General features: G+C 39.2%; 1 protein-coding gene across 1 annotated transcript in view; it reads right to left on the bottom strand.

Annotated features, from left to right (window-relative positions):
* The window catches only part of RyR (Ryanodine receptor), a gene marked incomplete at its 5' end in the record, with an annotated part of 51,594 nt that extends 28,156 nt beyond the window's left edge, over positions 1 to 23,438 (bottom strand). Inside the window, 11 exon segments of the mRNA XM_022839214.2 lie at positions 179 to 243; positions 351 to 469; positions 746 to 915; positions 1,186 to 1,406; positions 1,646 to 1,779; positions 1,956 to 2,155; positions 2,768 to 2,880; positions 3,873 to 4,026; positions 5,429 to 5,574; positions 21,351 to 21,411; positions 22,559 to 23,438. Of these exon segments, the coding sequence (XP_022694949.2) occupies positions 179 to 243; positions 351 to 469; positions 746 to 915; positions 1,186 to 1,406; positions 1,646 to 1,779; positions 1,956 to 2,155; positions 2,768 to 2,880; positions 3,873 to 4,026; positions 5,429 to 5,574; positions 21,351 to 21,411; positions 22,559 to 22,615 (1,440 nt within the window).
* Positions 23,439 to 23,717: the final 279 nt, after the last annotated feature.

The raw sequence follows: 23,717 nt of genomic DNA, 5'->3' as shown, positions 1-23,717 counted from the left end.
CTTGATCGGTACTATTTCTAAGGATTTACTTAAATGACATTATTTAATAGATGGTATAACGTTTTATAATGAACTAATAACATATAAGTGCTGGCGAATGTTTGACAACACCTTTATAAGTACTAGCGCCGAGTACAACTATTATCGAGTTCTATTAGTTAACAAATACGAAATTTACCTCTTCCTGAAATAAATCCTGACGATTTCGAAGGGCTTTGAGTTTTGCCTGCTTTTCCTCGTGCTCTGAAAAAGCGGATTAGGACTTTTAGACTTATTACTAACAAAAACTATCAGTAAGTCTATGTGGTAGTCTAAAACTGAAAGTTCTAATAAGCAAATGTGTCTCTCACCGATGTCCTCTTCAGGTTGCACGAAGTAATTGATGAGATCCTCAAAACAGAGGTTCATCTCATCCTGATCGAAAGCCTCCAGCGCTTTGGCACCTTGCGTGTACATGTCATCCAAACTCCTGAAATTGCAATATTCCACTTGAATCGATTGTCTATTTTAAGACATAAACATCTCATTATCAAAAGGTAGTTTTCCTACTGCTGTCCTTTATTAACTAGTCACGACATAAGTTGGTGTTATGGGCCCACATCCATTTAGCAAAAGCTGGATTTTATGATATATGTCTGTAGAGCTAAGTTCACTACGATCAAAAGAACTTTTCCAGGAAAATGCTATTCCTAATACGGTAATACTATTCGAAATAAGATACTTAAAAATAACGATTGATGCTTACGCAATGAATTTGGTAAACAGAGAACCGCATTTCCGGATTACTCTGGCTGTACGAGCCTCTTCAACCTGAGCTCTGGAAAACTCCAACCCGTCGTCCATTTTTCCTTCTTCTGACATGATTACCTGTTTTTCTTCAACTTTTCCAACGCCACGTTTCTTTGTTTCGTACGTCTATCAGAGCATGGATAAACAAGTATAACTCGTTGCGACTCGTTGCGCATTTGCTACATGATCAATTGAAATAAATAATGCTCCAAATGACGGAAGGAGAGTTTGTGATTTCTGAATTTAAGACATTGCATAGCTAAGCATAAATCATAGAAAGGATGGTCAAATATAGTTCGATTAGTATGGATAGAACGTAATTTTCGTCGACTATAGCAGCTCTTCGAGATTTTGTTTAGAGCTCGCGTTGACTGAGGTTTTTATGCTAGAACGCACCTTGTACGAAAGCCACAGCCCGGTCTCCTGATGTTGGATGAACATTGTCGTATCGCCATACTTGATAAGAGGAACGCCCAGCACTTCTTCTTCCTTCTCGTCAATCTGTACCTTTTTGTCATCTTTTTCTTTCCGCAACCAGAATGCTGTAGCTTGGAGTGTGGCTTTTTCTGGCGGCACCAAACACACCTCCTTATCATCATTGAACGCGAGATACTGGCCTGTATATTTAGTTACAAAATGAGGTTAAACCAAAATCCAATAGTATTTATCATCATCGTCGTCCATTAACAATCAACCACATAATTTATATTGGGCAAAATAGCATCATTAGTATGTCTATCAGAGATGAATAGAAAAAAATTAGATAGGGTATATATTTCCGGTATCACTGTGAACCGTTTGTCTTGTACCCATCTTTATGAGAATAGGAATATTTAACAGCAACGAGTAAGAGAACCTGTTGTAATGTGGTGAATCCTTAATGGGTTTTCCCAGTTGACGAAAGCACCTGCCCATTTGGTTCGAACTAGCTCGAGTCTCCAGAGGGAGCGAGCCTGATTGAGGACGGCGCCACCTTCATATACCACAATACTGCGATTCCAAAAATTAAATCCGTTACTAATTTACCAGTTGAACCTCGATTCTTCTACAATAGGAATTAATCTCTATTAGACAGATAAACTACTAGATACTCATTTACTGTGTCTTATTGATAGTACAGGCTTTATACTAGGCAGAAACCACGGCGAAATAGGTACACGACTTACTTTTGGCCAGCTTCTGCACTCCAGTTTTGCGGGATGGTCAAACACTCGTCGCCAGAATGATAGAATCGTATAACCTCGCCGCCAAATACATAACCGACGTTTTTCGTGCGTGATGCTCCTGTACCGAACGGTGCCACTGGCCAGTGAGTCAGGTGAAAGGAAGCGTTCACAATCGTATTTTCGCCTTCCTTTGCAGTATGCTACACCCACAAATACAAAGAAAAACCATCAGGATTGACCGCGATAGCAAACAAAAGAAGAGACGTTGCCGAAAAATGAGTACAGATGAGTTTGGAAAAAAATTTGTTTGCCGCTTTTACTAACAGAGTCCTATTAACCTTGGTATACAATAGGGGAGCAGCAAACTAGGTCGCGCTGTCCCGTTGGGAAACCGTTTGTACCAAGATAAATTTTTATATATGAAAAAAGGGGCGACTTGTCGACGGAGTTCGTATGTGGACGAGGTGAACTATGAGTGCGCCGTAATTGAATGTAATAGGACAGAGTAAGTCGAGCAGTCAGTTCCCAGGCCTGCACGCCTATATAGGCTCGATAGCAAGAACGCTTTATACACACACCTACGAGAAAACGTAAGCGATACCGTTTAGTTGAAAGTCACTTTACAGAGAAAATGTGTAGTTCCAAGCGTTCCTTAGAGTCTCTGGGGATCAATTCTAGGTAAAAAATATAAATTATTCTACACTTTCATTTGCCGCCGTAGGGCTTGGATTGCGTCCACAGAAGCGCAACGACATTCTTGCAGGGCAAGTTAGTAGAATACTATCATTGTTTTCAGTTTCAGAATCACTCACCAAGTATCTTTCGGTGGCGACCGACACAAGGATGAGATCGTCTCCGACCCGAACTTTCTCTCCTTCCGATCGTTGCTTTGAAGCAGGATGGATCGTCCACCAGCACGCCTCGCCTAACCAAAACGACGTAGAACAATAGCTAGTAAACATTCATATAACGATTTCTAATTTTCTTTCTGGCTAAATGCGAGCCAATCGAAATTAAATTAAAAAACAATATATATATATATATATATTTAAAAAAACACTTTTGTTTATATAAACGCATTGTTTTATTTAGGCGTCCTTACAAGCGATATGTATGCGAGTTGATAATGTTCTATAATGTATATAAAACACTACTGAACTGGTATACAATGTTAGCCTGGTTTATGTATTTCGAGATCCTTTCACATACGTAATTTCTTGCATAGAATTAATTCCAAGTTTTAGAGCTCCAGACGTTAGAGGATAAAGTGAAGCACATTGGAATAAAATATAGCGTTCCTAACAGGAAAAGCTAGGATCGCAGGGGCCGCTAGAAGTACACATATAAACTTCAGAAATATACACATATAAAAGGGATATAAATCGCTCTGCGAACCAGGGTAACTACCTAGAATGGAAAGAAAACCACCGGTTCGTCCACGTATAAGAGACGCAGAGTCCCATAGGCGGAAACAGACGGCTAAGTGTGCTCCTTTCGTTTAGCTAAAAAGTACGAAATGGTGCCCAGCGACCTTTATATTTCTTCGCATACTGATATTTGTTTTTCGTTTTTTATAGCAGACAAACACATTTTCTTTCCGCGCTAAAAAACGTTTAGTCAAGTGCAACTTGCTCAGATCTATGAAAATCAATAATGCCTTATAGTTATATTGAAGGTAACTAAGTACGGCGCTTAGATTTTGTCTTTATAGAATACTTTAGCCATCTGATAATCGAGGCAGTGAGCACACATTTGAGACCAATTACTTTGCTTCGCTGAATAAAGCAAGAAGAATATTGTGTGCAGTGCTCTTTACAAAAAAATATCTTTCTCTTCTTTATCTGAATACGCCGATTATCGAAATAAACAAACACATATTGAGGACATCTAGGTTCTGTTTACGTAAGGCAAACCAACCCTCTGAATGATCCTGAAGTCCAACGTCAAAGGCGAGCTTGTCGCTTGAAGTCGAGGATGAGAGGCAGGCGAGATACATATTCGAACTTTGGTGACGCAGCAATACCGCATGGCCATATAGAAGTGTTCGATGGCCTGATTGAGTGCTCGTACTCTAAACAGCGAAACACGCACAGACACACAAATGATTTGCTTATATATATATGTACCAAATAATTTCTACGATTTATCATAGAGGGACTACAATTTATCTATGCACAGCTACATACAAGTGTATAAAGGGAGGGCTAAAGTTGTTTAGTAAAGGTTTCCGACTTTGAAAGTCATGATTTTATATCTGTTGAAACAGCAAAAGGGTAGATTATAGCTGAAGATGGAAGTTCGAAAGAGTTGCAATTTTTAAAATGTCAAATAACCTACTTGAAAATTTCCAGGAAATTTTCAACGCGCTCTGTATATTATATACTGGTTATATACAGAAATAAATGAAGGAATATTCTCGTGTCGAAGCTCATTCTGGATGCGGAGCTCGACCTTTACTGTTCAGGAGTTTAGAACAAAGAAAGCAAGATAGGGAACAAGCTTTAGAATAGTATAGAGTAAAAGTCGTATCCTGAACTGCAACTTGATTCGCGCATGAAGTAGAAGTTTCTCACATTTAAATCGTTTTCTCCCAGCACAATAGGGCCTATGTTCGTTCGTGAGTAGCTGTCCTTAGTACTGACTTACGAAAACAACGAAATCTTTTTACGACAGAGTGCGTAATGAATAATAAATAAGGATTATGTCTCGTGACAATCCTTCACGAGACCGAGAGCAGTTCTCGTGTTGAGGATATAGCTATACGGCCGTTAAACCTTTTGTAAGCCTCCGAAAATTGTATCGACTTTGAATTCAGACAAAGCATCTCACTTGCCTAAAAAATGATTCAAAAAAAAAAACGCTAAATTTAAAAATAGAACGTGTGTGTAGTGTGGTTTGGCCATTAGAGTTTTATGGCAGCCAAGCTTCTATATTTTCAGTGAAGATGAAATATAAACAAGAAACAGTCGAACTGTCTACGCCGAAAGTGTAGTTGGCAAAAAACATGAAACACGTGGTGGTAATAACCACCACTGCAAGTAATACGTATTTGTATATGCATCTATAAATCACTCCGTCTTATTTCTTGTGGTAGATATAAATGAATCTGGATTGTTGAAGGCATAACCCTACTTTTGGGCAATATTTAAATACTCTGAGTACCCCGAGTTTGACCGCAAAAAAGTATGGGATTTCGTTTTTGTTTGTTCATTTATTCCATAGCTGAAATTCTCGTTTTAACAGACCTAATGAGTTACAACACGGATTGCAGGAAATCCTACAACTAACTACAAGACTACGAATTTTCTGCTTGTAGATCAGGTCTGCCCAATTGCAACCCTAATTTCGAGGGTGTTTTTTTTCGATTCACATTATTTTGCGGTTATCAAATGCGTGAATTTGATAAGTAAACGGATTCATGATATTTAACGATATCACAATTTGAAAATCCGAATCGATAACTAAAAACATACTGATTCCCCTGCGTTTGATGCGGTGACCATTTCTTGTAGGGCGCGAACCGAGAGCGCCTGCTCGATGACGAACACGCAAGATAACATGGCCGGTGGCAGGTCCTTGTCCGAGATGTTTTCCAGGTAGCAGTGCCTGTTGCCGAAACCTGAGGATGACAAATATAGAGACGAAGGCAAATGCAGATCAATCCCAATTACAACTGGGCTAAGTTGTCAACAATTTTTTCTAGTGATCAGTTCAAATGTAATTAGATAAGCACGAAAGCTAAATGCGGTTTCAAACTCGTAATATGACCAGCCCTTTGTCGCGGCATTTTCGAAAAAGTTCGGTAAAATATTGAAGCATTTCTAGTCTTTCTTTAACCTCGTCTCTCCTCACGAGCGATTTTCATAGCCAGCGAGCACGCGCTACAGCAAATATGCAGCTATGGCCAAATTTGTTTTACTTCAATGATCCACTTTTTTTCTGGAAAAGGCCCAGTTTTATTTAAACAGTCTCAAGGCTCGAAGCTACAACGACCTTACCGAACGAGCCCTGACAAGCTGTTTCGACTAACTTTGCACAGACAACAGTAAGTATCGCTTGTACTAATCAAAAACTGGATTAACTTTACCTGCCCGGCTGACTACCGTACGCATATACAACAGGCAGTGTCTTACGAATAACGAGCATGTTTTTAATTACCAAGGATCTTCCAACTAGAAGAGATCGTATGTTTTAGTGGAACATAATTATTGCCCGGAATAGAATTAAACAACGTAGACAATACGTCGTTTAATTTTAGTCCGGGAACGTTTCAGCACGTAACGTTAATTAGATACAGATAGATAGATTCATAACATTAAGATAGCGTCCAATTTAGATGGCCCGGAGTAATAAGGTGCTATTTCCTGACACGGCCGAATCGGATCTGATAATGGTCGGATACTCCGGTTTCATGCGGTTTTTCGAAAAGCTGTTCATAAAATCGGCGATAAATAAAATATATTCGAATCTTTTAGAAATCCTAGTTTCAGGTAGTAGTCTGGTGCTATTACGAATTATAGCAAATGTTTACTCATTGTTCTATTCAGGAATAACACTAGTGATACGGCCGATAATTACATATAGCATAGAATGTCTGCGCGTGAGTTCCGAGGTCAGGTAAGACCATAGAAAAACAACTTTCTAAAACAATTTAATCGTTGTTATAGTTTGTAACGTTTTTCGGAAACCTCTTGCTACAGCTTCACGAATTGACTGGCCTTGAACAACTACTCACCTCGGCGAGCTATTTCTTGCCAGCAATGATGTATCTCGATCGGATGATATACTTAGCTTATGCTTTGCGTTAATTACGTTTAATGATTCGTACATAGTACGTGTTTTTTAATATACAATTCCTGGCTATGTTATTTGTGGTAATAAATCTTCGAAATCACCTCTGCATTATAACATCCATAATATTTCGATGGATCAAAAGACAAACTGAGCCATGTTGGTCTCGAACAACGATCTGCAACAGCAACATCTAATATGAATGCCCACCGATGGTATCGGCCCTACCGGCGCTATGGAGTACGCACCGTAGCCGCTAGATTTGTTTAGTTACGGCGTCTTTCTGCGTTGAAATGGGTTTAAACTTTATCACTACCTTACTGTCTTTGAATGTCTCCTACGCTGGTAGTTTTCAGTAAAAGCTTTTGCAACGTATTAATCCTAAAGCGTAGCCATTCAAAACCAGCGGTTCAAGTATTTATCATATGCAATACTCTGTACAGCATTTCCTTTACGGTACACTTGGACTCGTATTATTTTCTAAAGTGTCTTATACAACTTGTTAATTTCTGCCCGTTTTAGGTCGAACATATCTGCATACTGCACATATCTGTACTGCTTTTCCAGGCGTTTTTGCTATAGAATCTCGACATTGTCCCTGTACTCTAAGCTTGAAAGCATAAAGTCTCGTGCAACACGGATTTCTGCCAACGCATGGCTTTATTCTGGTCAGAAATATTTACGCCAACCTAAGAACCCTTGCCGTATAATCGCGTCGTTGGTCTTTTTCTACTAGTGCTAGTATAAATTCACGCTTCGGACTTGCTGACGTTTCATCTAATGCAACACCTGCTCAACGACGACACTTAACGTAAAACAGGTTTGCTATAAAATACAATGTCGACAGAAATCATGCGAAAAAGACATAGGCCGTACAGTTCATCATGTTTATGAAAACGGGGGATGTTGAAGGTTAGCGCGTGCCACGCCAATCGCCTTCGTCCTGAAAACCGACAGTTGTCAAGATCGGCCCGAAACGCTGAGTTCGAATTCAATGAAATTGACTTTGAATAGACCGAACACGAATATGAGAAGAGGCTTATATCAGCTGAGCCGCTTCCATGGCGCAAGTTTTCTGGCACAGACGTCAACGTCGTTACTCGTTGAGGTAGTCAAGTTCTGCTCCACCCGTTCTGTTGCCCCCGCGGTAACTGTTGACGATACGATTTTAGTTGTTTTATTCAGAACTCGTTGTGAACTTCTAATTCGCTATAAGTCTCAATGCCATCGTTCGTTTCAGTTCCTCATCATATATTCCATTGACTTTCTAACTACGGTATTCGTAACTTCGAACTAACACGTGGCAGCTTGAACTTAATTAATTGATGGGAGTACCACCGGATGTCTTAAGCTTATTCGTTTTTTAGTTTTCAAAAATCATATACAGCTATCACGTATGTAACGTTCCGTGCTTTGTTTTTGAGACATAGCAAAAGGTGCGGAATTTGCCATATGCGTTCGTTGTACCTTTAACAAGTACCTTTAATTTCCACAGTAACATAATAACAGTAATTGCCTGAAGTCATATTAGGGATTTAAAGCAAAGCTATTAGAGGACCTGCTCTGTGGCTGAAAATCGTAGATACAATATTACAGTTAAAAAGTTACCTTGACAATCTGATGCATGAATCATAAGGTACTACCAACTGAGACAGATGCAGTCTCAAATGCCTTCTCTCAGGCACAGGCTTTAATCAATTACAACCATAACAACCCTTTATCCAGGCTCAACTGGATCTACTTCTTTAAAATGAAAGCCATAAACTTTTAACGACTCCACGCAACTAAAAATGTTAGCATATCGACTTCGATAACTTTACCTGTCGAATGAACATACACAAGTTATCTGTATTGAAACAAATAGAAAAACCATACTCACAATCTATAACACACAATCTGAACTGTTTATTACTTGAACCGTGATAATTAACAATAAAGCTTTATTCTACAATAGCTTGCTAGAACTCTATATGCAGTTTATGCGCAATCGAAATTCGCGTACTTCTGTTACTTGTGTTTTTCTGCGTATTGTTTTATGTCGCTGTTGCCGCCAAAGCTGATGCTCAGCAACTGCTTCTCGCCATTTTGATAAATGCTTGCTTAGAAATAACAGTCCGGCTGCCCGGGAAAGGTTTAGCAGCCCTAACAAAACTGATCTCATTTCAGACGCTTTCTTAATACTGACCAATTACATTTTCTGTCAATCTTGTAAAATACAGAAGTTTTACAACTGATTCCAGGTCCGCTATATGGGAAATGGGAAAGACGCTCAATACACACCAAGTGTTTCGCCGTGCACCTATGGAACAATAATAGAATACTGATAGGTAGGAGCAAACAGACGCGGACGACGAATGAAGCTCAGCCGAAATGTAGCAGCACACGAAAACTACGGAGTGAGTGGCTTTCGAAGCGCCGCTCACGGTAACTTCAGGTGTTATTGGCGTAGATAGTAAGTACATAATAAAGCTCTCACTGACATGTTTATTGAAGCCGGTTATCGGCGTAAGGATCAATCATCCCCTATGTAAAATCAACCTACAAGTATACATTTGTACTCGAAAGATTTATCTATCTGTTTGCCTTGGTAAGCAAAGTTTACATTCTTGGCTATTAGTTATGTCTAGTAGACGTGCTTCTATAAGGAATATCGAAGCGTTTTGAACTTTAATTCGAATTCTGTTGGACCGAGTCTTGGTCAGGTCGTACAAAGCATCAACATGCCATAGATTTAATAGAGGGGGTAAATTCAAAAAGCTTAATCATTTATACAAAGTAGACGCTACTATCGGGAGCGAGAAATTCTTTAGAGTGCTTTATAATTTCTCAGAAAAAAAAAATCGCCTCAGCTTGCCTGACTCTGATCTCGCCGAACTCTGCTCGACGACCCTGGCTCTAGTTAGCGTTTCGTGGTCCTGTCAGGAGCTAAGGAAGTGCTGTTGAAAAGCAGACGCTCCAGTGTAGAAGCCATCTACATTAAAGCTAAAAACGCTACCGAACACATGTCATAAACTGAAGGTGCTTATTACTAGTTTGTTATTATTATGTACACAGTTCGAAATCATCATTACATTTTAAATAGGGTCCAGTCAAAGTTTGCTTATGGCCTACATACAGGATTTCAGATGTTCTTTTGAAAATTCCAAGTAGCTTCTCCGTTTTTTTGCCTACAAAAACTAACTCGATGACGGCGAAAGCGAGGGATTTGCTCGGCTACAGACAACTGTGAACTCGACTGATATCTCGTCGAACCTCGTTGGGCTTAAAACCAGATCTAACCTTTACTTAAAGTTCTATAGTCTTGTCGACAAGGTAAGTTTATTTCATACTTCATGTTCGTGCAGGAATGACAGGCTGCACAAATACGTTACGCTGTCAGATACTGTGAGACACACACCAGATATTCCTTTAAGCAAACTATATCATGTGATTAAGTTGTATCTTAATGGCGATACCGAGATTTTGTATATATTGTATACATACAGTAAAATACCTTCCGACGCTCGATTTTTCCGTATTTCCGAGGAGACCTTTTTCAACAGTACCATAGCGATCGACGTCGCTGTTCAGCCGAAAGGCTGTTCAAATCCGTGAACACTTTTAGGAAAACATAGTTTCATAGCCGCTAGAGAAGTAACCTTACCAGCCAGAGCTGCGCGTATTTTTCAGATCTTGCTATCGTCAAGCGTAGGACTTTAGGACGAACTGGCCAAGAGTAATGTAAGTATGGAATACATATTTAAAGAAGACATATAGGCGTAGTGTTCGAAGTTCGATTGTAATCGCAGAATTTTTCCTTCCGCTAAATCTAGCGTCGAGATGATCTAATAATCAAGTGTCGTAAAACGTTGATTATTTAGTATGCTCTTATGAAGCTGTAAATCTACGTATTATCCTGTTTTGGCACGTGTTATGCTTATTTGAGCTCTCCTGACTAACCGACTGTCGACTTGACCCATTAGTCTACATCGTAAAGGTCGGTTTATTTCATTGATACGTCGTACATGTCAGTAAGCTCTTTTTTGTGAAATAATAATATAGATTTACTTTTTAAATGTTTAACTACTTGCATTGTTCGCGCCTAGTTCATTAAAAGAGATTATTTCCTATATCTGAAAGGCAGACTGGTCGTCAAGGTAGAAAGGAGGCATGATTTCAATCACAACTATTGTTTATTTATTTACTTGATAATGCATTGACTGCAATGTTTTATTTTCAAATTTAATTAAAGAGCTAAGGATTTTCTCAACTAAGTTTGACCCGTTCCACGGTAGGTTCAAGCATACGTTAGTTCTTGGAAAGGGCATCGGAAGAACCCTTCTTGCTATAATAATAAAATGTACCGGAAATCCTTTATCTTTATTTGCCAAGTCTTTTTAAATTGATGTTTTCTGAGTGGTTCCTGCTGCTAACTGGGTTGACGGCCCAATGTGGTAACTAACGTTTTGGAGCTAAATACGTTTCTAATTATTTATTACCTCTAAAAAACGCCAACCACAGGCCCAGAAAAGATTTTGAGTTTTTAATCTTTTGTAACTTCTGCATAACTTTATGTTCAACGAATAAACAGCATAAGTGGTTCTTTCTCGAGAACAAATTAAGTTTGATGTATCGTATAAATGCTGTAGCAGAGAAAATGTGTCTCAGTTTGTCCCAAGGGCGTGTAAAATCGATTATGATCGTTAGGGCTGTTGTCGGTATTTCGTGAAGATGTATATTGTAAAACAGACCAATTGGAATTCTTTATTTTGAGTTGGTTTCCAGCTAAAAACAAGTGTGATCTCGAACGATGTTGTTCCAGCTAAAGGTGGCTTTGTTTGCCTTAATGCAGACCCAGGTTTACAAATGATCGCAAAACTATGCAGATTAACATTTACAAATAATACCAATGTTATCACAATTATTCAGCCGAGATTACGAGACGATAAGCTGCACGATGTTCCTATGAGAAATGCTATTCCAATAAAAGTTCTACTCGTGGCTCCAGAACGTGTGCCAGTAGCCTACCACGTACACTGAACTATATCATTAATTTATATTGCGCATGAGGTTTCCTCAGACAGCATCCGGTTGTTAGTAGTTGTTTTCGTTACTGTAATTCCATTAAATATGAAGATGCCGAAAATTGAATAATTGTAGCCTGACGCGCGCTTTTCAAATATGAGCGCATGGAGCACTACAAAATATGATAATTATTACACAACTGAATTTAAATTAAGTTTAAAAAATAGGAATAATCTAATTATTAATGGTTATTAAATTGCAATTAGAATAAATCGCAATTCAAAATCTGGAAATCGTTCATAACTTACTGATAATGCATTGCCCCGGATAGTTATGCTTCGTAAACAGATTGCAATAATTTCCTAACAAAAACAATCCATTTATTTTTAAAATATTTAACACTTTAGCTCATTTAGTACATTGAAGTCGTCAACAAAAAAAAATATAATTAATGAAACTTAGTTGGTACAAGACCTACGAGACACTTGTCATTATGATCATTGAGAAATTTAATGTTCATATGGAGCAGGAATTGTGCAACAATCTATCCCACACACCGCAGATTACTTCTAAGGCATTTCAATTGGTCAAATAAGTCGATGGTTTCGGTTGATTAAAGCACGTATTTCTTGGCTGATCACACTAAAGACACAATTGATTATAAGTTGACCTACTTTTAGGTCCCTCAGAAGTCGGAGATTCCTGTAAATTAAACTAATATGATCACTTTCAACTTTTAAACTTAAACATGTCGCTCTTCGAAAAAAAAAAATTTAAAAAAAAAGGGATATTTTTGCGTGAAATTTGAATTTTTTTAGCAGTCATATCGACGCGCTCGCGATTCTGCAAAGCTTTTTTTTTTCTTTTTGAAAAAGTTAACTTCAAAACTTAGCTTCATAATGTATGACATTCAAATAATACCCAATACGAAATGCGAAAGCTATCGAACAAATTGGCACATCACAGTATTCAATTCTTTGTACCGTAAGAATTATGTTTTGGTCAATATAAGATGTTCGCTGCATAACGAAAGATTTACCGAAACACTCTACGTAATATCAGAACTTAAGAAAATATCGTAGTAACGATGTAATACATGTTTCCAGTTCTAGCATAGGTACTGGAGATCAAGCAGACTTCGCACTGGCCTTGTCACAGTATCACAGAGATCACGAAACGATACAATTATCTCCAAACGCGGTGGACATCTCTAACAAGTGCTGCAGAATTTATGTGTTCGCGCTGACTGTTTTCAGTCGTTGAATGCAGCTATAAAACATATACTCAACAGGACAAAAACATCTATTCAGCATCTAAACGTAGGCAAAAAAACCTTGTTCATGAGGGATGGTAATACAATGTGGGTTTTCATTAATTTCGCTCTGTTTACGTGACACTCGCGGAACACCGTTGAATTTTTCCTTATATAGACTTTTCTGTAATTATCTGATCTAGTAGTGTACAACCAAGCACAACCGATTCGTATCGAATAAGACTAGAGCGAAATCCTCCGCTTGTGCGCGCCATTAGCAGTCAATTAAACATTATATCTATCAGAGTTGATTTTATAATCCTGTAAAATTTTCTGCTGCGACGTACCCCATGACCAATAACGCCGTAACGACAAAGCGATTCATGTTATCTCAGTGATGTTTCATATAAAACTGTATTGTAATTGAAAAGAATACGCCATTACTGTTGTTTATCAGAAACAGTCTCGAAGCATGGAGCCGTCTAGTCCGTAAAATGTCTTCATGGCGCTAATAACGCTACGTGGGTTGGCCAAAGGACGAACACAACTGTGTCTGACCGACATTGGTAATTATTCCGTGTTCGAAATACAGTATCTGTCAAAATAACACGACGCGGTTCGAATCGTCAAGAAGATCATAGAGGTACCGAAATAATAACAGGAGTGGATAAATCGTTCTATTGAGCATTCTTGGCAGAAGCCTCGCGTTTGAACTTTATATGCTGTTCATAGCGATCCAATGGCTATTATGGTGGCAAAAAGTTTAGTAACACTGAGCCTGGCAATGGGAAACTTGCAGGCGACACAAAAATTATCCAAATGCGCTTTTATTTTATACTCGGCATTATATAATCTAAAAGCTTCCAATATAATAAACTTTATATATCCTCATTTGAAATATCACGAGGCAACTTTTTGCGTTTTTCGTTACATTAAATCCTTCAGTCTCTGGGTGTATTCTCGCACTTTCTGTACACGTCTAGATTCAACCGCAGTTATAACCTGCCCCGCCTTAAGTCCAAAGACCTCCTATTGCTAACCTCCTATTGGCTTGTCTCAGGAACAGAGTCATTAAAACAAAGTTTTACTAATGTAATTTTCCAAAAAAGGGTACATGATGTATCCAATCTATCCGCTACTGATGTTTCTGTAATACCAGATGACACAACACACTGCAATTCATGCGAAGGCGGAGGAAGGCAGTGGAAGTGATAATTAAAGATGGCTCAGAAGAAACCTAGGACAGCGGGGCAATGCGAATGAAATCGAACAGAAATTGATCGCACTAAGCCAAATTAAACAACTGTATTTTCCTACATAACACTAACAAAATAAGATTTTTTTGTGTCTATTAAAAAGAAAATTCGATCTGAATACTATATAAAAGCCTTCGTCAATAATCTGTCACTCAAAACCACATTTATTCCTTCGTACCACCGAAGAATGTTATGATATAGAATCTAAGGTTTTTCACGAATAAGATAATTACATCTTATTCTTCGTGTTACCTATTGAATTGCATGCCCGAGTCTCGAAACACAATACTAGCGAAAATAATCTGAGATCGATCGCGAGATTTTGGAATCTAAGTTCTTTAAGTTACAAAAAGTAGGTTTCAAAAAAACAATGTTCGAAAAAACAAAAACTAAATTGACTTTGTCGTCAACATGTTTGAAATCTAGAATTAACTGTACATGTTTAGCTATATAGATCTTTGCTGTCAGGCTTTGAAACGAAAAATGCACGAATCATTTTAGGATACGGATACTAATTTTGCGTCGTATAGGTCTTATTAATTGCCATCAGTCGAGTTGTCTTATCCCAATAATGATGTGCTAAATAAGTCGCTCACTGAGTGAAGCTGTTTTATGTTATGCCTAAGCCTAAAGTGAGGTCAGCGCAGAAAACCTTAATCTGAACATCTTTTACACTTGATCGATTAAGCCGACGAATATTTGGCCTCTTAAGGCAGATCGGTAAGCATCTTTGTATGCATCTCGTTTTCTCGCAGGACAAGACCTTAGCTAGGATACAACATTACGTTATAACTAACTGAGTTCCTTTTCGCCGAAAATAATAATGGAAAAAATTAAGTAGTTAAAAAGACGATGTCTCGAGTTTTAGGTCCGCTATTGCTATTAGACATTGCTTGGCTGGTTGCCAGCGCAAGAAGAACCGTGAATGTGCCCGTTTTTTGGGACCAAGATTAAAGACCAGGCGTTGTTAAGTTTAGTAGATGAACACGTTTTTATTGCATTGTAAATAGCTTGGGTCTGAGTGAATTACCCTCAGAAATCAAACACTTCAAACAATTCCTCGAAGACTTTTTTGAAAGGCATTGCTACAAGTGTCACTCCTATGATAATTAGACAATAACTAAATCTATTAGGAAAACACTGCTTGAATGAAGCTTTGTAAGTTATAATAGCCAGCCCTGTTGGGATATCAACTGCTTCTATAAGTGACAGCTTCTATCAGATATTTTGTTTGCACCATTAAGTAACTATATTTACGTGGCTACACAAATTGCGATACTGTTTTAGTCACGACCGAGGATAGTGGACCTCAAGCATATTTGTTAGTATCGTCCGTTGCTGGTGGTCCTCGCAGCCTGGTGCTACTGTCGTTTACACACCTTCTCGTATAGACCTATCAACTGGACAGGTAGTGTCTTGGTTTTATTTCTACAGACGGTAATAACTAAAGGACACGAATGTATTTAGATTATCGCAGTAATATTTGTAATCTCAATTGCTAGTCCTTTTAAGGTTCGCTCTTTTTTTTTTTGCTGTACTCAATACAACGCTACACCAACGATGTGCTTGAGATTGTCTTCACTGCTGGCCACCCAGGGCTGTTTATATATTTCTAGAAACTGCTTAGAGACGGGAGTGGGGCTCACATCGGGTCTGACCAGCGACTTTCCTGCCAGATATGACGGGGCAATTGAAAGGTCCAAATGCGTCTGCCTAGCAATCGTGTTGCCGCAGTAATCTCAATTTCAAGAGTCTTGGCCTGCATGGAACTTCGTATCAGCACGAAAGAGGCAGACGGCTCGCTAGCTGCTTGAACATAGGAAACGATTTCGACATGCGTCAACCTCAAATTACTATAGAATTCATTGAACCATAAAATATGTGCATAGTAGATAGATGTTCCCATTGCAGGTACCGCTTAGCTCTGTTAACAATCACGTCTAGTCAAGCCATCATTAAACATGATGCGTAGAATGACGGCCTGAAAGATCTATGAGGGTGTGGCAAGCGTGGAGTTCAAAACGAAACAAGTATTACCCACGCTTACAATATAATCTAAACAGAAAAACGAATTCATCTTCGAAAGATGACGCATCTCAACTATATGTATACATTTGGTAACAATATAGACGTTTTATAAGGAGAAGAGTCTAACTGTCCTGGATTATACGTATGTGGCCTGATTTTGTGCCTTATTCCGCTAGAATTTCTTAGTTAATGATATCACAGATGTGAAAGGCGATGAAATGAAAGGTGCAGCATAGAGGTATATTATAAGAAAACTTCTTTTTCTTTTTTAGTACGAGGAGCGCTACGTTGTCGTCCTAATGCCAGCTAGAGAAGTTGGCGTTGGGACGACATTTTTGGCACACGTATAATTGAGCATTATATCCGACACAAATATCATCCATCCGAATAAACCGGCCCCAATAATGATAGTTCCTATTCAGCGGTTTTATCCAGACGTGTTCCAGAAATTCTTGTCAGTTTTCTTTTATTAACACTATTGGCTGCCAAATCTTTTTACATATACTATACTTTTATTTGGCTTGCGTGATAAAGATTTTACTTATTATTTGCGGACAATTCGCTTAACAGGTGCTCGGTAGCGACACAAAATACAGAGCAAAGATTGCGGTGAGGAATATGAGTTTGTGGCATGTTGTCACCTATATTAATATTGTTTTTAAGATTACCAAATAGTCATACGTTGTCATATAGACACAGATTGACTAGGACTGTTCACTGTGATACTAATCTTTTCGTAAGTCCATCTAGCTCGAAGTGTGTACTCATCGTTACGTGAGAGATAGCATACTTTTGCCTGGGATCAAACTAGCTATAATTCAACGCCGCAACGCTGGAAACCAGTTGCTTACAATCAAGGAAATTCGGGTGGTCTACATTTACACTCAAGCAGACATCTAGCTGCAGGTACTTTAATTGGCAAGCAGACAGAATCCGAAACATGCTTCCTTGAGCCTCTATTGCGTTCTAATGAGCGTAAGTCAGAGAAAAATCTCGTTGCTTTGTAAACTGGAGAGGTCTTTTTCGACCGTAAGCCATCATTGCATTAAAGTGAATAATAATCCTTAACGTAGGACTGCACTGAGGTTACCGTAAGATTACCAGGTAGATCAACATACAATAGCCTAATGTAAAATCTATATTCAATCGCGCGCCGAGATTCATCTGCCTTCAGTCATAGCATCGCAGAAATTGTGAGTTTGAACGTGCCGTAAAGTTCAAGCCTGTTAGTGTTGTACTGCTTAACGAATACCCTCTAGAGGCATAAATATAGTGTTTCAATCAAGAGAATTGGCCTTCCCGCGCCTGCTATTTCGAGTTCATTATTGTTTACGTTCGGATGCTTTTTCATTTGCTTTAAGAAGATCGAAAACTGGTGTTCAAGGAAAAATCATTCAATTTAAAAGCATTTAGAAAAACACTGAGAACCCTTCCAATTGCAGACAATAAAGTATATGTTTACTCATCCTGAGGTGCTCGGTGTACCCAGGCCCCAAGCTGTATCGATACCCAACATCTATATCTGTGAAAACAGTAATATCTAGTTGCGTTTTTACTGTTCTATAATGCCCACTATTCTTCCGTAAACAGTTAGTTTAAATTACTGATAATTTTTCAACAGGATCTATGTTGAGTGCTTAGGTAAAACTGCCCTACTAACGCATACCCTCTTACACTGTTAGAACTAGTCCAAAACAATCTGATCTAGAATGTTTTTATCGCTATAAAAAGCATCGACGTATATTCGTCTGCAAAAAATAGAAAAGAAAACAGATTTGAAAAATTCATAGGTATTTTGTAAATCACTATACGACTTGAAGCGCCAAAACGACTCCTTAGACAGAATAGTATGATGGCAAAGTTTTCTAACTGATGCTGTTGTAAACTTTGTCTCACTATACAATTCGGTCTTATTATTCACCAAAAATTTAATTGAAACCCTTCGATATTTTTCACTCGATGGTAGCAATGGACATATTGTGCTTATTGAGAAGTGGAGATTATCTTAACCAACTTAAGCCTCGATGTGTACTCGTTGTCTTACCAATGTCTCTGAAGTTAGTTAACTATTATGAGAAATGTCAGCTTATTTCTAAAGGACAATATAAACATAGAATGTGCCTGCACTAGTCAGAATAAACGTTTCTGACCTGGAGTTAAGGCTCTGAGTATAATAATTGATTTAAAAGGTAATATATAGAATGTAGAATTCGAAAAGAATGGGAATCATCTGTTTGTCGTAGCGTGGCACTCGAGTGTCGCCTTTTCTCCGGTCATAAAGCCATTCATTTTGTTAAGAGTGTACTTATTTTTAGTATTTTTCAGAAAGGATAATGATATTTGTTAATATCGCTTTATGATGAATGAGTCGCACCACGAAAGCAAAGTTGTCAAGCATTAGGTACGACGGCTTAGACCTACCGGTTGGTACTACTGGTACATAAAGGTTGAACCAATGAAGTCCCTTCCAAACATCTTTCGGGGTTCGTTGCTGCAAAGCCATCTTACAGGAAATTATTATTGGCAATGAAAACATTGAATTTTAGAGTTTATCGGTTTCAAGCGCAGTCAGTTGATTTTAATTAAATTTATAATACTTTCTAGGGATACAGATTTGATCGAGTCAATTTTTCATCATGATTCTGTACGTCTGAAGCATCATATATGTGTACACGGTCGCGGGCCCTCGGCGCAAAAACCTTTCCATTATTAAAATTTACTGTTGAAATTTGTCTAGACAATATAGGTCCCTTATGGTTATTAAGTAAAAGCTAGGACAACAAACGTATCTGCGCAATATCTATAATACATAGCAGGGGACTGATTATAAACAGCGCACTTCTCTGTTGAAAGCTATTGAATGAGAAGCTCCTGATAGAATATTCCGCGCCAAGAAGTAGCATAGTCTAGTTCTGCCTGTCTTCGTGTGGCTGGCATCACCAAAGCCACATGCATAGTGCCACAGAATACATCATAGAAGAATATATACAAGCATTAGTCCAACTCGCCTAGGTAATAGACGGAAATAGTGGCCCGTCTAACAGTGCGCGAATCGTTGCCTGCTCTATTTAAAGTTGTTGTTGCTGTTGTTGCCATTGTCGTCACTGCGATTTAGGCAGCAATAGTGTAAGTCCTTGTTGCTGAATGTGTTACTAAGCCGTCGCCTCAAGCACGACCATTCGGACGCGAATGGTCACACAAACGTCTTTGTACATGTAGCTCCCGACGCTTACCTTACGCTGTCCCATACCCCACGGTGATGTTGGGTCAAAGTAAATAGGAACAGTGTTCTACCGCTGCCAACCCGTTTGTGGCTTCAACAATGACTGTTTTCAAGCTTCATTGCTGACTAGCTAGCTTACTATGTATATACGCTACGCTACACCAATGGTGTCGCGAATCGGTCGTCGCTGGCCCTCGCCGCGTGAGCCAGCTCAAAAGTCGTACCTCAGACAATCACTAAGAAGACCAAGCCAGGGTTTATTTCGTATTTGCCTGGGCCACCGGTGTTTTTCTTGCCTTAACGACTGAGATAGTCAAGAAAGATTTAAAGAGGCCGGAAAGGAACGTTCTGTTGCTTGGCAATGATGTCAGCGCAAACCGTCTTTGTGGCCTTGTGGACTCTCGATGGCACAGCTGGAATAGTTTTCTCGACATTCTATTCCGAAACAAAAGAAGCGGACCCTTAGGTAGCGGTAGTATGCGCGAAGTTCGGCTTGCATTTGCTTTACCGTCTCTATCGAGTTTATTTAGCTGAGCCTGTAACAAGTTTTACATCCGAAGCTTTGTACAGTAGCTCTACACGGGCAATAGTTACGCTAAAGCGAAGGTTGACATGAACCGCATAAACGATTGTTTCTGCCCAAACCGCGCCAATGAGAGCATTATTTACCATGTCTTTGTTGATAATCCTGGCCTGCAGTCTACACATATGTAAGATTTATAGGATTATTTATAGATAGATGAATAGCGTTAGGGTCAAAGTTGTCTAAGGTTGTTCCCTATTGGCCAAAATAAATTTTTCTATGTTCGACGAGTAAAAACGTGAATACACTGAAGGTCTGCAAATATCACATTAAATTTTGCTTCAAGTTTCCATTATCTCAAATATGAAACACAGTGTAACAGATACTATCTTCGACGCGGACATTCACGCAAATGGTGCGATAAGGGCAACGATCGACCCGTAATTAGCGCTGGTAGTAATTGTCATTATATATAGTACACTTCCTTAAGGTTCTCTAAGTAGACGCGATAAACTTCATAAAAATGATTTTGTATCATAAGCATCTCTACGTAAGTCGCACGCTACTATTCCTTTTTTAACTACGCGTCGTTATTCAACAGTTTGTAGAAGAGCTTAGTTTAAGTAGACGCAATGATTACATTGGCCATATTTAGCTAACTAGTTTGATTTCTAATATCTGCTTCATCTCGCAGTGTGCATATCTCTGACAGGGTCCTGTGATCCGAGACCAATCGGGCTTGCCCACAAATTGCAACATTACGTTTTTTTTTTAATGACGTTAACTCAGTTGTGCCATTTTGTGGTCAACATAAATAAATCACATTGTAATAATGCGTTTGAACCTGTGTTGGCAGGAAAGAGAGGACTGTTTACGTTCAGGCCGTATTGCTGTTAAATAGTACGAATTACTATTTATCATAAATCAAGTATCCTCATGAATTCGTCAAGAAGCCATGAAGCCTTGAGTTCAGGATCACCCCATCTGTTATTAGCCACAGTCCTCACTATGTACAGGTTTATAGTTTTACAACTAAAATTGTACCTATCAGCCATCTTGAACGTGAATTTTCTACAATGCTTACACCGGTTTCAATTCTTTTCACCACCATGCTGTCGCCATTTTGTTTTTATTTTAGTCGCCAGCAATTTTTGTTCTACATCGCTAAATAAACTGATCAAACCTGAAAATAAAAGTAGATTTGCAGCGCTAAACGTATTCAAATTTTCTGTACAGCCACTGAAAGCCTCATGACTTTTTCACTTGTCGTGAATATCTTATTAATGTATAAATATAGGTTCAAAAAAAGGAAACTTACCCTCGGCAGCAAGGCACACTCTTGTTCCCGTGGCCGTACATTGCAGGCATACCATGTCATCCTGAAATACACATACAACCGTTCCTTTTTAGCACAACAGCTCGCTCCATTACACTTTTCACTGACTGATATCTCACCAACACAATACCGCAATACACAATATGATCCGTACTCGAGGACACTATGAACAGTTGACTGATATCCTTGATTACGTCGTATTTTATCGCATCCTTTCGTAACGACAAGTACTGTAAGCAATAAATTCAACACAATCCGCTCTGTTCTACACCTAAAGATACTAGTCATTTTAAGAATCAGTCGCCCTTTCATTTTTTTTTCAGTTTTTTTTTCTTTAAGGAAATGAAAATTTACCGGACCCCCACGGAATTTTCAATTTTGTGTGTTTGCAGCCATACCGTTCTAAGAAAAGAGAGATCATCCTGCTCCGAGGAGGCCCCCTCAGAGCCTTCTGCCATGTTGACGGTGCCTGTTCAGCGTCTCCACCTCAACGCGCTGGCGATAGAGGTCAGAAATCTTCAGAATGGCAGCTTTCTTTTGTTTGTTATTCTAGCGGCAGCTGTTGGTCTGGCGTGGTCTGACCACCGTGTTGAGGGTTACCCAGTTTGCCTAACTGGTTGCGTCCAGCTGCTAGTTGATCTCGTGAACTCTTGCCAGACGAACCCGTTCAGCTTGCGCCGGGGAATGAGTAGTGATCTCTCTCATCAGAAAGGACGTGCTGCTCCGGGAATATTAGACGTACCGCGACACCACCACCGCCGCCGCAGGCCACTTACTTCTCATAAAGCCACGATTAGTACGTACTCCGACTACACTTACGACTTTACACACTATTTGCTCACATGAGCGCACACCACGTTCAGATGGATGCTAACCGAGATCAGCCTTAGTCAGGCGCGGTGCAGCGTCTTGTCAGCAAACAAGCCGATAGGCTACGAATCACTGCAGTAGCAGTAGAACGAGCAAGTAAAATTAGATGGACACCGACATCGTAGAAGAAGCTCGCGCAAAGCTTGCCACGACTAGTTGGTGGCCGCATTAGGCCGGGAGAGGACCTTTCTGCAACGTAATCGCTACCGACTGGTAGGTACGCTTAGCCTGGTACTCCATACAGATAGTAAAATGCGCGGTACATGTACGTGCGACAATGCAATGATAATTGTAATATAAAGTAATGTAATGCAACATACCGTCCGAAGGAAGGAAATGTCATCTTGCTCGGATGACCCTTCGCCGGGTTCCGCCATAGTTGCGCCTTCTACTCCTTCGCTCCGTCACGACCGCGTTCGTGGTGTTACCTCGGGCACCTTCAAAATCCGAGCCGGATGTGAATAGGTTCACCAATATACATCGTTCGTACCGCAGGAAAATCGGCACCCGCAGGTTCGCCCATTTGCAAGAGTAGCAAGACGGCGCTGGTGTCGAGGGAAAGTCGCTTGGGCTTAAGCGACCCGTCTGGCTCGCCGGGCTGCCAGCATAGCTTCCGTTTGCTACTGGTATTAGTCCCAAGTCTACACAGCAGGCAATAAGCGCTAACTATCGAACGACCTGGTGCTAAGCTAATATTATCGAATGCCTCGAGAATTCGAGACAAAACCAGTTGAATCTAAATAGATAGCCGGTACTGTCGTCTTAATAGCTGGGTCTGAGCCTGCCTACATAACTTATTGAAAGAAATTTCACTACATAATTAATCTTCTGGTAACGTATGCGAACTTAATCCTATCCATCAGCCTGGTGGGGGGCATAAAATTTGCTCTTCGAGATGAATTTTTATCAAGGTCTGAAAACAGAGTTGGAAATGTGTTACTGTTGTTAATAAATTTGTTTCGAATCAGACATAGCTTCGTAAACAGGACTGAATCAGTAATTACTAGCCATGGATTTTTGTGAAATGAACTTAGGTAAAAAATCAGTGCCATTTTTCGTAATTTCAAGTAGCAACAGTTTCTATTTGGCGCTACTTGAAGCGCAATCAAAGGCGAAACTTAATTTGTGCAAAGTGTTAGATCTGCAAAAGAACCTTACCTGACCGAAGTGTAACCATGTAGCATCATTTCCGATATTATCGGAGATTTTATCAAGAATGTAAAGAAAAAAGTCGTTCAGGCTCAAGGACCATTTTTTTCGATTAGCAAAGGGCATTTCCAAAAAATTACATGTATATATATATATATATATATATTACTCGGGCGTATTGAAACCCGATTGGCACAAACCTATGACCCACTATATAAGGATTGGCTAGCACCATTTAAAGAAAAATTTAAAAGTATAATATATTATATCAATAACAAAAAAACTATAGTTTTTGTATTGTATGTACGAAACATTGGTATATAAAAATCT

Source organism: Varroa jacobsoni, unplaced genomic scaffold, assembly GCF_002532875.2.
Source record: "Varroa jacobsoni isolate VJ856 unplaced genomic scaffold, vjacob_1.0 scaffold_792, whole genome shotgun sequence".
NCBI classification, from domain to species: Eukaryota; Metazoa; Arthropoda; class Arachnida; order Mesostigmata; family Varroidae; genus Varroa; species Varroa jacobsoni.
The sequence above is the reverse complement of the archived record's forward strand: the minus strand, read 5'-3'. Positions and strand labels throughout refer to the sequence as shown.